This window comes from Myodes glareolus, chromosome 26 (assembly GCF_982192425.1).
Source record: "Myodes glareolus chromosome 26, mMyoGla1.1, whole genome shotgun sequence".
NCBI classification, from domain to species: Eukaryota; Metazoa; Chordata; class Mammalia; order Rodentia; family Cricetidae; genus Myodes; species Myodes glareolus.
In genome coordinates, this window is record NC_142051.1 from 5,751,866 (window position 1) to 5,770,402 (window position 18,537).

Here is an 18,537-nt window from a genome sequence, read left to right on the forward strand (position 1 = left end):
CACTGGAGCAAGTCCATGCAGTATCTGTAAGAGGAAGGCATGTGAATTGCATCATGTGGTCCACACATTTAAAAGCAGGTTCCCTAAATGTGGAAAGTATGATGGGTGACACATGATCTCATGTGATGTAGTAGCAGCAATATAATCTGAAGGTTTCTCACACATAGGGCTTTGGATGTGTCCTTCAGACTTAAGTGACTGTATGTCTCCCATAGATGGGGCATCTTGACATTGAGCTCCAGGGCTCAAACCCCATGAGTACAGAGATGCTTTGCCTTTCTTTGACTGTATTCATATTTCCTTCCCAAGACTTCATTGCAAGCACATCCTACTTTAACTGAACAATATTACAAATCAAGAAAGAAGGAAATAATGTTACTAGGGCAGAGCTCACTGAAATAAATAACAAAAGAGGGGCTGGAAAAATGGCCCAGTGGGTAAGAAGGCTTGCTGTCCTTGCAGACAACTGGAGTTTGGTTCCCAGCATCGATGTTGGGTGACCCTCAACCACCTGTGACTCCAGCTCCTGTGATTCCAGTACCACCCCAGGGCCTCTGTGGGTACCTGCACACATGTGTTCATACACATACACAGGTAAAAACAGGTATAGCAACAGTAGAAAAGATGACCACGTCGTCTCCCTTCCTTCTCGACGGTCATAGGTCCTTCTCTTTATTCTAAGAATTCCCAGTGATAGCAGGCATTTTGGAGAAGGAGGGGCTTCCCCCCTTTCATACGCACTGAATTTCCATAGTATTGTGGCAGTATATAAATTCAGGAGACAAAGACTTGGTAAGCGTTGGAATCCGGTCACTATGGGAACATCAAGCTCTCAGCAGTGTTTGCCCATCTCAGTGAATGTTCCCGGCAGCTGCTTACACCTCATTCTGAAACTCAACGCACAGTAAATACTGTGCACACCTCAGTATTTACCGTGCTTCAGTGTTACCCAAGGGAAACGTTGTGACCGTTTCATAACCGCCGTGTAGATGTTGTTACTAAGTTAAAGCAGCTGCTGCCTAAATTTTAGACGAGTGACGTTTCAGCTGTAGCCACAGGTGTTGAGGTGCGGAGAGTGAGCCAGTGGCTGCTCTTGCAGAGGACACAGGTTCCATTCCCAGGTCCCATATGGCAGCTCAGAACTGTCTGGAAGTCCAGTTCCAAAGGATCTGATGACCTCTTCTGGACTACACAAGGCACACATGTGGTACTCAGATAGACATGCAGGCAAAACACCTATGTACATAGATATTAAGATAAAATACCCCCCCCAATCTAAGAACAAATTAAAAAAAGTACTTTTCCAGTTTTTTTTGGGAGGTTCTAATCCTACAAAAAAGAAAGGCACCCTTACTATAAAAACATAAGCCATTAATTGGAGATGTTAATAGTTGGTACTTGCAGTTCCAGTGTCTCAAACACTTCGTAGGTCTTTTCGTATCTGTTCCTTACAGAAACCTTTGCAGTTGGTGCAGCCATTATTCCTCCTCTCAGATTAAGGGTTCAAAGCCAATTAAAGTGTCTAATACCAAAATTACCACATAAAATTTTTATTTTTATTTGTATGTGTTGGTGTGTGTATACCCATGTGTGTGCAGGTGCCTGGGGACACCAGAAGAAGGCATTGTTGAAAAAGGATCATTGAGCTGGAATTACAGGCGGTTGTAAGCCATCTGGTGTGAGTACTGGGAACAAATCTCTGGTCTTCTGCAAGAGCAACAGTAGCTCTTAACCACTGAGCCATCTCCCCAGCCCCAAAAGTTTAAAGATCTAATTGGCTTTATTTGTGATTCTAGAACCAACCACAGCCTCGTTCTATAAAGTAAAAGTATTCTGATGAACAGAGGAGGAAAAGACCAAAGAAAGCAGAAACAGAAAACAAAGACCACAGCATCTGTGGAGGATCAGAGTGGAAGGCTGTCCTCCTGATGCTGAGTGAGGTTGAGTTTGGTTTCAAGGCACTTAGCACAAATCACTGCCTTCTGGCATCTGCTAAACTCTAACATAGGATAGTCTGGTGTGTGAAGTCCTTCTGTATATGTGTTGCTTTTATTGGTTAATAAAGAAGCTGCTTTCGGCCAGTGGCTTAACAGAATATAGCCAAGCTGGCAGAGAGAGAGAGAGAGAGAGAGAGAGAGAGAGAGAGAGAGAGAGAGAGAGAGAGAGAGAGAGAGAAGGCAGAGTCAGGAGACGGCATGTAGCCGCCAGAGGGGAACCTTGCTGGTAGGCCATGATCCTCATGGTAAAATACAAAATAATGGAAATAGGTTAATTCTAGATGTAAGAGCTAGCTAGCAATATGCTTAACCTATAGTCAAACAGTATTGCAAATAATATAGTTTCTGAGTAATTATTTCGGGTCTGAGCAGCCAGGAATGAACAGGCAGCCTCCTACAAGAATAGTCCAACACAGCGCCCTCCAGTGTTTAGCAGAGAGCCGGGACCCCACTGGGCCTCCCAGGATGCCTTTCCATGCTGTGACTCTGTAGCTCAGATTTTCTAGCTTATTTGCTCTGTGGCAGAGTGCAAAAGTTGGGGTGAAGTCAAGAGTGGAGAAGCTAAGGGTGGGACACTGGTTCCGGGGAAAGGGGCTGAGACTGCTAGACAACACTTAGAAAGCAGAAGACTACAAGTTAAAGAAAGCATTAGAAGAGAACCCTCTTTGCATCTCTGCATTTTTCCCTTACAGGATACACTAAGTGTTACAGTGAAAGAACAATCAGGTTAAACTAAAATGAAAAAGTTCTTTCAGCGCAAGTGTTGAGTCTCCAAGAAGGCCCAAAGTGTCCAGCATAAAAAATGCCAGTGCAGGGTGTGGTGGTGCAGAGGCAGGTGGATCCCAGGGAGTTCAAGGCCAGCCAGGTCCACGTAGTGCGCTCCAGATCTACCAGTGCTACGTAGTGAGACCCTGACTCAAAAATAAAAATAATAACAAAAACAGAAATTTAATAAAGTGCTTCTTTATATGTGCACTGGTTTGAAAGATGATGACCCCAAAGGAGTGGTACTGTTAGGAGGTGTGGCCTTGTTGGCCTTGTTGAAGAAGTGTGTCACTGTGGAGAGGGCTTTGCAGTCTCCTATGCTCAAGATACTGCCCAGTGTCTCAGACTACTTCCGGTTTCCTGTGAGTCAAGGTGTAAGAAGTCTCAGCTCCTTCTGCAGCACCATGTCTGCCTGCATGCCACCTTGCTTGCTGCCGTGACGATAATGGACTAAACTTCAGAACTGTAAATGAGCCACCCCAGTTAAAAATTTTCCTTTATAAGAGTTGCTGTGATCATGGTGTCTCTTCACAGCAATAGTATGACATTCGTGGGATTGTATGTATGTATGTATGCATGTATGTATGTATGTATGTATGTATGCATTAAAGTGAAAGAGCACACTAAGAGATAGCCACACCGTTTCCATTAGTCAGTAGCAGTATCAAGCATATTGCTTACCATTTCCATTGCTTTGACAAAATACTTGACAGGAATGATGGAAGGAAGGAAGGATTTGTTATGCCTCATGGTTTTAGAAGTTTCGGCCCACTATGGAGGGAAAGGCATGGCAAAGTGGTTCAGTCTTTGGCAGTAGCAGTGTGTTTTGGGGCCTGTTCACATGGTGGTAAACCAGGGAACAGAGAAGCAGGCCAGAGCCAAGGCCAGGTATGGCGATCAGAGGCCCACCTCTGTGACCTACTTCTGCCAACCAGGCCACGTGGCTGAAAGGCTCGATAGCCCTCAAAATGATGCCACAGCAGGGGAGCAGGCACTCTACATGACAATTCAGATTCAGACCATAGCAGCAAATGCGGTCTGGTCCCTCCCCTCTCATGATAGCGTTGCATTGACATAACACAGTTGCTTTCAGAGTCACAGACTGCTGAAACTGGCGGCTGGATTCTCTTGGTCCCTCACTGTTAAATTCTAAGTATCATGTTTCATACTCGTTTTGCTCACAGGTCCCACCAGGAGAGCAGCACGCCATTCAAGGACTCAACGCCCTGTCCTTCAGACCTCGACCAGCTGTCTCTTCCTGGCCACGGTGTCCCTCGGCCTTTGCCTACTCCCTCTAGGAGCTGCCAGCCTACGGCAGCTACAGGCCAGGCTGCTGGCTGGCCGCCTTTTGCGTCAGGCACAGAAGGGCAGGAGCTTTCAAGTCACAAAGACTCCCCAAGTGAAAGCCTTGTCAGGCTTGATAGGAGCAGGAATGAGCTGCGCTTAGGGAATTCTCTCCCAGGTCCTCCTTCACAGGGCAGCTCCAGTCTAGAGAAGGAGGAGGCGGAGCTTCATCTGTACATTATTTCTGAAACCTCATCCATATTTCGGCACTTAAAGAGCTCGTGGAACAACTACATTATAGTAAGTGCCCTCACAAGCTAGCCCCAGTGTGTTTGCTTTTCTGGGGGTGGCGGGGGGTGGGGGGCGGCAAGCAGGCTTTGCTGTTCTCTCTCTGTTTGGGGAATTTAGCCTTGGAATTTAAGATCATTGTGATAGGTAAGAATATGCCAAACTAGTAAGGGGAGATTTTATTCAAGTGTTTGCAGTAAGGAGAAATGCTTGTTAATGAATGGGATGGAGCGCTAACTCTGTGGTTTAGAGCACTGTTGTTCCTGCAGAGGGCCTGGGGTTGATTCCCAGCACCCACATCGTGGCTCATAACCATCGGTAGCTCCTCTTCCAGGGGATCTGATGCCTTTTTAATCTGACCTCCTTGGGAACCAGGCATGTATGTGGCACACATATACATTCAGGCAAAACAGTTATGAGAGAGAGAGAGAGAGAGAGAGAGAGAGAGAGAGAGAGAGAGAGAGAGAGAGAGGTGTAGGTATCTCAGGGAAGGAGGAAGACCCTGGGTTTGTCAGGCGGCAAGGAAGCAAGGACGGTCGTGATGGAGCCTTTCCAGGGGGTTGCAGTTAGCTGGGTAACACAGACTCAGATAAAATTCAACATTGTCAATATGTTCCTGTATTCACTTTTTCAAATCTTTGCTATTATTGTGTTCATGCAAGTGTGCGATACGGGAGGGGCGCACGTGTGGAAGACAGCTTCGTGGAGCCGTTCTTTACGTAGGTTCTGAAGACCCAGCTCAGGCTGGGGGAACAAGTGTCCTCACCCACTGAGCCATCTCCAAGGCCCCTGTTCTGTATTTCCTTATTGCACTGGTCTAACAGCAATTGTGAGAATTATCTTTATTTTATTCAGATATTGTCTAAGTCTCTGTTTTCCTTTTCCTTTCTCTTCCCTCTCCCTTCTTCTCCTTCCCTCGCCCTCCTCTCCTTCTCTCCCTCCTTCCTCTCCTTTTCTCCCCCTCCCTCCTTTCCTCCCTCCCTTCCTCCATTCCTTCCTTTGTCTCTTTTTTCTTTCTTCTTCTTGTGCTCACTCTGTAAGACAGAATAGCCCTGAATTTGCAGTAATAGTTCTGTCTTAGCCTTCCAAGTCCCGAGATTATGGGCACAAGACCACCATGCCAGCTAAAACAAGGCTACTGAAGCACAGAAAAATTTCAGCATTTTCTTCAGTATTACAGGCAACTGTTTTGGTAGGGAACTTTTAGCCAGAACTCTCACTTTTGGTGATAAAACAATGGTGGGCATGCACTTGATGGCTGAGCTACATCCTGCTCTCAGCTAAGGAGCCTTAGCTACACAAAGATTAGTTTATAAATGATTTACTAGCTCGCAGGGGATGCGTGATTAAGTCCAAGTACTTAGGAGACATGGGCAGGCAGATCTCTGTGAACTCAGGGTCAATCTGGTCTACATAGCCTGCCCCAGGACAGCCGAGTTACATGGTAAGACCCCATTGCAAAGAAACAAAGACACAGCAGCAACAACAACAAAAAAAGTACCAAAAATATATTTGAGGGACTGGAGAGCTGGCTCAGGGGTTAAGAGCACTTGCTGCTCTTCCAGAGGTCCTGAGTTCAATTCCCAGGAACCATAGTGGCTCACAACCATCTATCAAGGGATTTGATTCATATACATAAAATATATAAATAGATCTTAAATATATATATGTATATATATATATATATATAGAGAGAGAGAGAGAGAGAGAGTTATCTTTGGTGATTACTAATTTTTGTTAATATTCTTCCAACAAAATTTTAATAACTGTGAAACATTTTGTATAGAGCAAATTAGTTAAAAAGGAGTTTTATAAGTGGCTTAGAAAAGTGAAATACAAGGCAACTAAGTTTTTTTCTTAACAGTACATTTAACAAGGATCAGAATATCTAAAATTCCTTTCTAAATCTTTTTCTAAAAGTTTTTTCCAAGTTAAAAATGCAAACAAATCCTAAACAGAGAAAAATTGATCTACTAAAAGAAAAATCTCATAAGTTCTAATTTTAAAAATCAAAACTTAACTAACTTTTAAATTTTGCAATTTATATAAATATTTTCCTTTATTTATTTATGTCTGAGTGTCTGTTTGGGAACTCCATGTGTACAGGAATTCTAAGAGGTCAGGAAAGGGCTTTGGGATCCCTGGAACTGGAGTTACAGGCAGCCAAGTGTCGATAGGAGCTAAGCCTGAGCCCACTACAAGAATACTTGTGTTTGCAGGCATAAAACTTCTAACTGAACTTGGTAAGTCATTTATAAAATAAAGAATTTGGCCAGGCCTGGTAGCATGTGCCTTGAACCCCAGCGTTTGGGAGGCTGAGGCAGGAAGATCTTTGAAGGTTTGCGTTCAGCCTTGGTCTGCATAGTGAGTTCCAGCCCAGAGCTACAAAGCAAGACCCTGTCTCAAGGCAGCAACAGTAACAGAAAAAACAAAATTTACATGCTCTCCTTGAGCAAAGGCCATGCCAGTCACCGCATTGCTCTAATTTTAACACGTGTGCAGCAGACTCGAACATGAGTAAATCATTTTATAGTGAAAACTGTTATACTGAAATCTTTAGTAATCCTGAAAAGGTTCCTTGCGCTGCTATCGGATGTCAGAATGAGTCACATAAGTGACGCACATGGAATGCCATAGGCAGGATTAGGGAGCGGGTATATGACATCGATCAGAACTAGAGATTATTTTTAGCAGACAAACGTTCCGACAGTCCCTGCTCTCTTCCTCTTCCAGAGAGCTACCCTTTCACAAGATCCCCTACGCTCCAGTGAAGACAGTCTCGTCAGTGGGACTCCAAAGCCATACAGGTGAGGCGCCCTGTGTGACAGACTCATGGGAGACTGTGCTCTGCTCGTCTCTTCTTCTAGCTCTGTGCTGTGCATATGTGTGAATTATGCATGTGTACGTGTGTGAGTGCATGCATATGCATGTGTGCGTGCACATGTCTGTGTGCATATGTGTGATGTGTATGACAGTGTGCATGTGTGAGTGTGTGCATGCATGCATGCATGTGTATGTGTGTGTGTGTGCGTGTACATTCTTGTGTGTGTGCACGTGTGTGCATGTGTGTGTGCATGAGTGCCTGCGTGGGCTCATGCATGTGCGTGGTGTGTATGCAAGCAATTTCACGCAATGTGAGTGTGCTCGTGTATGTGTGTATATGTGTGAGTGTATGTGTGTGTGCCCGCATTTGTGTGTTGTGTGTGGTTGACTGCCATATTTATACTCAACATCTGCCATAAATTTTAGGTCTGCAAACCCGTATTCATTGACACAGGTTGAGTCCCAGAGGGCACAGGACTAGGGTGCCTGAAGCACAGTGAGCAGATGTGTGTCGGGCATTGTAGAAGGTGTCCCCCCCCCCCCCCCCCCCCGTGCAGAGATAGAACACAGTGGACGTGAGGACACTGAGCACCAGCCCCTTTCTCTGTAAACAGCTAACAAGTGGTGGGAATGGAGCCTTTCCTGTACACTTCTGGGTTACCAAGTGGCCCTAGCTGGTGATGGCAAATTACCTTTTGTTGCAATCCAGCCAATGAATGCAGATTTAATAGAATTAGAAAATTACCATATTTTTTGCAACTTTTGAAGAAAGAATAAATTTACTGCAATCTTCAGTGGATCAAAGCAGAGGAGGGTGTTGGGTCCTTGGGAACTGGAGGCAGAGACAGTTGTGAACCAACGTGTGGGTGCTGACTATTAACCCTGGGCCTCTGGAAGAGCAGCCAGTGCTCCTAACTACTGGGCCACCTCTCCACCTCCTGGCACTTTATTTAAATGGTAGCTGAGGCTGATTCTATAGTAAAATGTACTCTACATTTGTGGAAACTTTATCTCTGTTGTTTCTGGAGTTCTCAAGAGAGTATAAAGATTTTATAGCCTTTGAAATTGAAATACAGGAACCAGAAGTGGATGAATAGGGAAATAGGACCTCAAACTTTTTCCAGTTTTATTTAGAGATAACCATGTATTAAATACTTGAGCCAGGGAAGGTGGTCACTGAAGCATTGTAGGCCAATGGGTGCGGCTGTCATTCCATTGTACAGACCTGACAACTGGGTCCAGAGAGGCTATCAACTTCCCTATAGTTGGTATCCAGCTTAATAATAGAGCCCATATAGGGTCTGGCCTCGGCCCTCATGCTCCCAGTCATTGGTTTCCTGCCTGTGGGATTGCTATTGCTGAAATTATATTGATAATCTCTTCTCTAGCTTTCCCACTGGGAAGGACTCCATCTCTTCTTCCAGAGGTTGGGTTTAATAAGGAAGGCTTGTTGGCTGCCTTGAGGAGAGCATCAGACGCTCTTTAAGGAGGGTCAACATTGCATATAGTAGTGGGGCAAATGGCTGTATCCAGGTCTCTGCAGGAGGTGATAAAGTTGTTTTGACCTGAAGTCAAGAGTGTTGAGTCCACTCATCTATAGAGAACACGAACTGTTCCTCCTGATGATAGTTTACACACAGATATTCAGTAAATTACACGTGGAGCTTAGATGGGCTCTTCCCCTCTCTTCCTTCTATACTAAAGCTACGAGGTCTCCCAGCTCAGTCTGTGCAGGGCAGCAGGAGCTCCATCAGTGAGCCCAGCTGGGAGCTTGCCACATAACCAGTGGGTGGCCCTTCTAGTGCCAATTGTGATATCTGAGCACAGCGCCACATGAGGTCCATTTTAAAAAGAATTGTGTGTGTGTGTGTGTGTGTGTGTGTGTGTGTGTTGCATTCACTTGCCATGGTATGTATGTGGAAGACAGAGACAACTTTTTGTTTGTTTGTTTGTTTGTTTGTTTTTTGAGACATGGTTTCTCTGTGTAACAGCCCTTGACTGTCCTGGAACTCACTCCATAGTCCAGGCTGCCCTCAAACACAGAGATCCTCCTGCCTCTGCCTCTTGAGTGCTGGGATTAAAGGCATGCACTGCCATGCCTGGCTTAGAAGACAACTCTCAAGAGTCAGTACTCTCCTTTGCTATGATGCCTCAGGATTGAACACAGGCTGCGTCTGCTTCACCCCAATGCCTTACTCTGCAGAGTCATCCCCATGTCTCCCCTGAAGACATTTTTTGTGCAAGATGCCAAAATTCAGCTGAGGGTCACAAATAATTACGATAGGTAAAATGAGATTACTACAGTACAGGAGGGGGGGCTGCAATGTGGATGGTCTAGAGAGATGGATCAGGGGTTAAAAGGGTAGACTGTTCTTGTAGCTGACCCCAGTTCAGTTTGAGAACTCACATGGGGCTGTTCACAGTGGCCTGTCCCCTGCTTCTCTGTGGGATCTGCTGCCTCTGACCTCCAGGGCACCTCCACTCATGTCCACACACACACACACACACACTTAAAAATAACAAAAATAAATGGAACTTCAGTGGAAGAGAGGCTGCACTGGCCTGTGGCTTCAGGAAAAGATCTGAGACAGGGTTGTCCAACCTATTCGTACTTGAACATGTCATCTGCAAAATTCACTCCTGTGACTGTTTAATCAAGTGGAAAAACTGAGATTTTTAAGCTGGACCTCAGCCATAGCTGTCTTCTCTAAGGAGAACTCATGGTCTTTCAGTGCCTGCTTCCTGAAGAGTGGAGACCTATGGGTGTTGTATGAGCACTGCCCGAGTAGCTTACTCCCAAAATAATCACACAGAAATTGTATTCATTAAATCACTGCCTGGCCCATTATCTCTAGCCTCTTATTGGCTAACTATGACATCTTGATTTAACCTATTTCTAATAATTTGTATCGTCACTTGACTATGGCTTACCGGCATGAGTCTAACCAGCGTCCGTCTCAGGCAGGAGAACCATGGTGTCTCCCTGACTCTGCTCTTCTTCCCAGCATTCTGTTCTGTCTTCCCTGCCTACCTGAGTTCCACCCTATCAACTAGGCCAAGGCAGTTTCTTTAATAACCAATGAAAGCAACACAAATACAGAAGGACCTCCTACACCATATGGGGTCAAGGATGGAGAAAATTTCCAGTGGCACCCACACAGAGGGAGGGAACTTTGATCTCCATGGTGGAAGAGCAGTTCTTACTGCTCGTCAGCAAGCACTTCTTAGCTTGACGCTTTGTGCTTTCTGCCGAGCGGCACCCTGTCAAACACAGATGTCTGTCAGAGTGTGTGTAGCCTGCACGCCGTGTTTACAGCTGCCGGCCACTTGTGCCAAGTGATGATCCTGGTTTCCCTGTTAAGCAATGATATGGAAATTTCTTTATAAATACACTTACTTAGCGAAGAAATTGATGGAAGGAAAAGATTACACAAATAATTTTACCCAGGGCTCCGGACTGTGCTAATGATATAAATGAGCCCACCGAGGAGTTTGCAAGAGTCTTGCAGAGACAGCAAGAGCGTGCCTGCCAGCTGGTCAAGGGCGGGGTGAAAGTGAGTTAGGGAGTGATGGGCACCATTTTGTGGGGGTGGGGTTTCCCTGCTTCTCAGTTCTAAGTCTAGGAGTTCAAAGTTCGCCTCAGATTCTACCAGCCTCAAACTTTTATAGACTTGTCAATAACTGTGATATTTGGGAACTGCCATTTTTTACGTTTTACCTGAATCTTTGTGCGTGTGTTTCGGTAGATCCGAGGAGAAAATCAAGCACTTCAGTCAGCTGAAATCTGAACTTTTTCTTCAAGACAACACTCTGAGGAAGATTCTGAGTTTAATCACGGAACTTAGAATAGCAGCCCAGAGAAATTTTATCCTAAAAAGACTTTTCTGGAAAGTAAGTATCTTGTTCCTCATCTTTAAAACTTGTTTTATCTGGTTATCAAATTTAAGTGCAAATCAAAGTAGAAATGCAAGTTGTATTCTGATGTTGTATTTTAAAAATGTCGATTATATTTAATGTAGTCATGTTTTAATATGTAAAATTTTGTGAAACAATTGATAATATGTTTGCATATGGGGGACAATAGAATGAAATGGAGCCACTGTACAAAGTGACTGAAGCAGGCTGCTTAGTATTGTCCAAGGAGAGGTGGTAGAGGGAAGTTTTGGTATGTGTGATGGAGGAAAAGGAGAGTTTAACAAATTTTTCTTTAGTAGGAATATATATTTTAAAAATGCTTTTAAATACAGGATTGGTATTTTTTTATAAAAAAAAAATGTGATCCCAGGAAATCCCAGTAGCTTGATTCTCACAAGGTAAGTTAAAAGTGCTTCGTTCTCAGTTATGATTGGAAGGTGTTAAGATGTCACAGCGATAAATGGTGAGTGTGCATAAGGCCACCGCAGCGCCCCTGGCCACACATGTCACACACACACACACACACCCCCCGCCGCCTTCTTAATGAACAGCCGTGAATTACACAAATACTCAGCCATTCAAGCAGTGAACGTGACTTCACTGTGAGGTGCTGTGTATGCAGGGGAATAGCCAACTTGGTTTTCCAGATGAGAGAAGCCTGCTGTCTTAGTGTGGGTGGGTCTAAGGATGTCCCTGGGACATGGGTTATCTGGGACAGCCTCAGGCAACTCAAGGTGGCCAACTACCCCAATGATATGAGAAACAGCTAGAGAATAGCAGGTCAGTGTACGGCAGCAGGGCAAGGGGATTGCGCTGACTCTAAAATGGTCAAGAGTCATAGATCCTATTAGGAACACACCATGCACACTTTGACTCTAAGACTTCACAGGGTTGTGAGGAAATACAGAGGTAGACACTAGGCACTGAAATAACCAAGGATGTTGATTATGAAAATGGAATTCATACAGAAAAGCTAAGGGAATTGGATTTTCTCCTACCCAAGGAAACTGCAGACGCCCCCGCCTGTGTACTGTCAATTTAATCTATCCTAATCATATAGATTTGTTTGCTCAAAGACCTTCTGTAGACTTCCTTATGACACACAAACACATGACTATAGTATCTAAAAGGGCCTTTGTTTTTAGCAGGGCAGGGTAATCAGCGGGAGCCATGATCTGGCTAGGAAAGGTGCTCAGGGAACTGATCCAGCCGTCGCTTCTCCTAAGAAGGGTTAGAGCCCACGAGTGAGAGTCACCTCTAAAGAGGAGTGGGCAAACTGAGATGGAAGCTCAGTGCCCCGTCAAATCACCCTTGAGCATCAAGTCATCACTTAGTACCATGAGGTCCCGCTTGGTGAGGGTGCAGAAGCAGGTTCTCCAGGGAACGACACAGAAGATTGTCAAATGTAGAACCAGACACTCGAAGAGGACTGGTCGGCAGAGCCCAGAGAAGCGTGCTAGGACAACCGGAATGCAGGATTTGAAGTGGGGTTTTAAGTAGGAGGACGCATACTGCCTGGGGTTGGATAGGAGAAAGTGTGTAGCTATTGGCAGTGCTGGCCTGGCCATTTAAACACCTCCAGTTTAAAAGCAGGCCTGATCAGTAGGTGGCACTGTCGTGAAGCGGAAAGATGTCAGAGAAAGGGTGAGGACAGGCTGAGCTCATCCAAGCCAACCTTTATCTCTCCACCTATTTTTTGTTTGTTTGTTTTGCTTTGCTTTTTGTTTTTTGAGACAGGGTTTCACTGTGTAGCTTTGGAGCCTGTCCTGGAACTAGCTTTGTAGACTAGGCTGGCCTTGAACTTACAGAGATCCACCTGCCTCTGCCTCGGCCTCAGCCAAGTGCTGGAATTAAAGGTGTGCACCACCACCACCCTGAGCTGGGTGTGATGACTTGAACACCAGGTAGTATTCTCCGGTCCCATCCTTTCCTCTGTTCTTTTTGTAGTACGTGTCTTCCATTTTTCCCCCTCAGTAAAGGCCGATCTGTCCTGCAAGGCTCTGCTCAGTTGCCATTGTTCTCTTCCCCGTTTTCCCCAGTGAGGAGCCGGGTACCTTGTTCCTTTTGGTTTCTGGACCTAGTCTGTGCCCATGACTCTTTGCTGTTTCTAGTCTGTGGGGCCCAGTTCAGGAGACACCATCTGCTCTTGGAGGTGGCCAAGGACAGAGGTAGTAGAATTTTAACTTTAGTTAATTTAAATAGCCCCCATGGCCAGTGGCTACCATGATGGGGATTGACAATTTCCAGCATCGCCCACAGCATTTAATAACACAGCAAACATTTATTATATTCCTAATCAGTGCGAGACAAGGTCACAGGCGTTAGACATGGGAGTGGGGTTAAGACAGGGTTCCTATCCTCAAGAATCAAGCATGGTTACACTAGCGGTTGGCTCAGGTGCCTACCACAGCATGCTCGGGCCCAACACAATGCATGCATATGCCATCTTGGAAGCAGTTTTTATTAAATAGAACTCTTATTCTCTTGTGACAAGTTAGTCTGTTCTGAAATTTAGGACGGAAACCACCCATTTCATGTCTCACACTTGAAAAGCCTAGCCATTCTTCAGCATAGTGCCAGTAGCTGGACTAGAGAGACTTTAAATTCAGCTTGTGGAACATGGGTTATGTGGAGAGAGGACACACACAGAGGGCACACAGTCTTCGCATGCTTTCGTGGCTCCTCTGTGGTCCTGACCATACAAATCCGTGGACATCCCAGAGTTTTATCTTTGCTGTCTCTCTTTGACATAACGCAAATCAGTGCCCATGTTCATTACACAAAGTTGGCATCTATGGCTAAGGAGACAACGTCCTCAAATCCTTTCAGGAGGATTAACCTTTCTATTTCAAAGATTATACTTCATGGCCCCAGCTAAAGCCCTGGCTTTACCAGAGCCTGGGCAACATCCCCTAGAGCTCACACAGAAGTAGGGAGAGTAGTCGTACATCCAATTTTTGGTTCTGGGCAAGAAAATCAAGATTTACATCTCCATTTCTTCTTTAAAAATCAACTTTGTGGGGCAGGAGAGATGGTGCGGCAGTTAGGAGAGAACACTGATCGTGCAGAGGGCTGGAGTTCAGACCCCAGCCCCCACATGTGTCTTTACCTCCAGGGACTCTGACGCCCTATTCCGACCTCCCCAGCCAGCCCGTGCCACCATCTAAATAGTGTAAGTTGTCTCTAGTCTCCACAGGCTCAGGGAGACAGTGAACAACGGGACGAGAAAGGAGCCATTGCACACTTCTTGTATCGACTTGTCTGGTTTTATATACGGCACTAATGTTCGTGCTTAGCTCGTGAACTTGAATAGGAACACAGAAACGCGAGTTTCTCAAACGTAAGCGTTTGTTTGGATAAAAATGACAATCTGTATTTCAAAGGCAGCATCAGAGGCGTTCGTCTGCTCCCCACTGCTTTTACTGGCTATTCTCACACCGTCATCACACAGCACATTCGGTTTAGTGTTGTTCAGCGCTGTTCACGGCCTCACAATGACTTCCCACTTACTTCTGGATGACCTTCATCAGTGCCTGGGCCAGGACGAACTGAAGTCCCCTGGATCTTGATGTCCCACCTGGATGGCAGTGAGCGAAAAAATATGTTTTCTGGGCTGGAGAGATGGCTCAGTGGTTAAGAGCATTGCCTGCTCTTCCAAAGGTCCTGAGTTCAATTCCTGGCAACCACATGGTAGCTCACAACCATCTGTAATGAGGTCTGGTACCCTCTTCTGGCCTGCAGACATACACACAGACAGGATATTGAATACATAATAAATAAGTAAATAAATATTAAAAAATGTTTTCTGTTTGAATTCTGCTAGTGTTAAAGAAACTGTTGTAAGTCTCTTCCTGAATCGAAGAGATGATTTCATTGTCCTTTTATGTGTGGACGGAGCTTTAACTGGCATCTTCATTATTTCCTTCCCCTCTCTTGCAGACCAGTGAGCTTTTCTACTTTCTAGTGAACAAACTTCATGAGTATTTGCCAGAGTCTCGGAATAAGACTGCACTTCAAAATAAAAGCCAAAGGGCCAATGAGCTGGTGTAAGTACGAAGCACACAATCGGCTATTAGCCCTGTAAGGCAGAGGTTCTCAACCTGTGTGTCGTGACCTCTTTGGGGCTACATATCAGGTGTTTACACTATGATTCATAACAGTAGCAAAATTATAGTTATAAAGTGGCAATAAAATAGGTTTTTGGTTGGGGGTCACCACAACGTGAGGATTATTAAAGGATTGCCACATGGAAGGTTGAGAACCAGCGTTGTGAGGTGTTAAAGATAACGGAAGATACTAGACGAAATATATGCACTATAGTATATAGTTAGTAGTGCTTCAACTTTTGCTTCACATAGATTTTTAAATTTCAAAAGTTTTTCTTTATTGTTATTTGATTTTTTTTGAATCCGGTCTTGCAATCGGAACCACCCTAGAACTTACTACATAGACAGGCTGGTCTCAAACCTCTGCTTCCCAAATGTTAGGACCCTAGACACTGCACCATGCCATACTCTCACGTGAATTTAAAAATTTTCAGCGCATACACAAGAAATCAGTAATAGTGACTGCTCCCAAATGGGGAAATAGCTACCTTGAGACAGATATATTTACCTACTGAAAAAAATGAACTGTAGGGGCTGGAGGTGTGGCTCAGTGGCTAAGAGCACAACCTGCTCTTAAGAGGACCCAAGTTCAATTCTCAGCTCCTGCGTCTGGCAACTCACACCCTGCAACTCCAGCTCCCAGGGATCCAATGCTCCTGGCCTCTGTGGGCACCTGCCCTCGTGTGCACAGGCCTACATTCAGGTATACACATGCAAATACTTGAAAATAGATCACTGGAAAAATATGCATTCAAAAATACTTAGGCCTGTGCCTTGATCCTGATGTGAAGCTCTTAGTCAGTAGGCACATTTTGATCATCTCCTACGTAGCAGCCCCAGACTGGGTATGTAGCCAGGGCTGGCAATCAGACATGCAGAACTCGATGCTCTTTGGCTCAGAAGTATCTGAAAGCAGCTCTCTCAAGGCTTACTGCTTTTGTGGGATTCTGACCTTGGGGAACCGTGCCGTTTTCATTGCTTGTGTTTTCTCTTATTTCCTAGGGCATGTATTGAAATTATACAGACCCTAGGACTGATGTTCAGAGAAACAGAAATTGAATCATCACGATTGAGCACACTGGCAGCTAAGAAGTAAGGGTGTGTGTTGTTGTTGTTGTTGTTTTGTGTTTTAAGAAGACTTTGGGATGATGTAGTCTCTGCCATTGCTCTTAATGATTGGCACATGAACCGGGAAGAGTGTATTCTAAAATAGAGTGTAATATATCTAAAATCCATATGTTATAAATAATAATAAAAACACTCTGAATAATAAACCCATTCAATTGTTGGGATGGTCTGCTGTCAATCCTAGGAGTCTCTATTCTGGATGAAGCTACAGTTTGACCAGAACTGTTGTCCCAGAGAGTTTTAAATTAAGTCAGTTGTTAGAAGAGGTGGATTTCAAATTAAATTCCATTTGAGGAAATAAAGAAGACGTGTTCATTTTCCATTTCCTCTTTCTGTTTCCCAGAGTGGAAACTTCGTTAGTTCAACAACCCACCTTGCTGCAGTCTTGAAATGAGCCATGTTCTTTTGTATTTTGGTATTATCGTAGTCGGATTTATATATTATCACAGCAAGTGACCTAGAACTTTAGAGTTCTTTCTCTTAGATTTGAAAAGAGACTGTTAGTGAAAGTAAAGGCTATACTTAAATAGAGCAGAGAACAGAGCGCCATTCCAAACACCACATCCAGAGGAAGCTTTAAGAAGGATGTTCTGGAACTGAGGTGATGCTTGCTGGATAAGAGAGCTTGCTGGGACAGTGTTGGAACCTGGGTACAAATCCCAGAACTGACATAAAAGGCCCGGCAAGGCCGTGCTTCCCCATCACCCCAGTGCGGGGCTGAGGAGGGGAGAGAAGGGAAGGCTGCTGTGGCCTGCCGACAGTCAACCTAGCTCCAAGTTCCGTGAGAGACCATGTTTGAAGGAGTAAGAGAGAAGGTGGTAGACTATAAGGTAGCCGACTCCCTCCTCTGCCCACCACATGCATGAACACAGGAACACACCCAAGCACACTAGTGCAGGTACAACACACACCAACACAAACTCACAGAGGAGTAACAGAAATAAAAAAGGATCGTTCTTTTGATCGGGAAAGTCACAAAAGTGAGTTTATGATTTCCTCACGTGCCTACACTGGTATGACACCGTGTAGTTCAGGACAACTGTCAACTGGCCCTCCTGTCTTGATGCCCTCTAGGGCTCAGACTGTAGGCACTGCCTTAATGCCCAGTTTACTCAGTGCTGATGGTCACACCCAGGGCCTGTGATAAAAAGGCACTCTGACAATTGAATTACACTCCCTGCCCCAAGACCAGCCATTTTGAACAGCACAGATGAAACAGTAGATATTATGAATGATCTATGCTACATCGTGTGTGTGTTTAGAAATACCGTGCACATTAAGAATCGGACTAGCTTTTTGAGTTGGAAAACAGGAGAACTGTTTTTTTCTAGGATTTTGGTTGACTATGGGCTGCTAATCACCTTTTTTTATTGTTTCAATTAAAAAAAACTGTATATTTATCTCTGTTCTGCTCACTTCCTCCCCCCCTCCTACCCTCTCCCATGGTCTCCATGCTCCCCCTTTACTCAGGAGATCTTGTCTTTTTCTACTTCCCATGTTGATTAGATCCACGTACATCTCTCTTAGGGTCCTCATTGTTGTCTAGGTTCTCTGGGGTTGTGAACTGCAGGCTGGTTTTTCTTTGCTTTATGTCTAAAAACCACTTATAAGTGAGAACATATGATAATTGTCTTTCTGGGTCTGGGTTACCTCACTCAGTATGATGTTTTCTAGAGCCATTCATTTGCCTGCAAATTTCAAGATATCATTATTTTTTTCTGCTGTGTAGTACTCCATTTTGTAAATGTCCCATATCTTCCTTATCCATTCTTCGGTCGAGGGGCATTTAGGTTGTTTCCAGGTTCTGGCTATGACAAACAATGCTGCTATGAACATAGTTGAACACATGTCCTTGTGGTATAATGGAACACCTTTGGGTATATACCCAAAGGTGGTATTACTGGGTCTTGAGGAAGGTTGTTTCCTAATTTTCTGAGAAATCACCACACTGACATCCAAAGGGGCTGTACTAGCTTGCACTCCCACCAGCAATGCAGAAGTGTTCCCTTTACTCCACATCCTCTCCAGCATAAGTTGTCATCAGTGTTTTTGATCTTGGCCATTCTTACAGGGGTAAGATGGAATCTCAGAGTTGTTTTGATTTGCATTTCTCTGATGACTAAGGATGCTGAACATTTCCTTAAGTGTCTTTCAGTCATTTTAGATTCCTCTGTTGAGAGTTCTGTTTGGGTCTGTACCCTATTTTTTTTTATTGGATTGTTTGTTCTTTT

At 44.6% G+C, this 18,537-nt stretch overlaps 1 protein-coding gene across 2 annotated transcripts in view; it reads left to right on the plus strand.

The window, feature by feature from the left end:
• Positions 1-18,537, plus strand: part of C26H12orf56 (chromosome 26 C12orf56 homolog) — a 63,462-nt gene that overhangs the window by 26,149 nt on the left and 18,776 nt on the right. For both annotated transcript variants that reach the window (XM_085683134.2, XM_048418797.3), the window contains exons 4-8: positions 3,947-4,346; positions 7,068-7,141; positions 10,904-11,048; positions 15,012-15,118; positions 16,181-16,270. In XM_085683134.2, the coding sequence (XP_085539260.2) occupies positions 3,947-4,346; positions 7,068-7,141; positions 10,904-11,048; positions 15,012-15,118; positions 16,181-16,270 (816 nt within the window). The remainder of the gene's footprint in view (positions 1-3,946; positions 4,347-7,067; positions 7,142-10,903; positions 11,049-15,011; positions 15,119-16,180; positions 16,271-18,537) is intronic.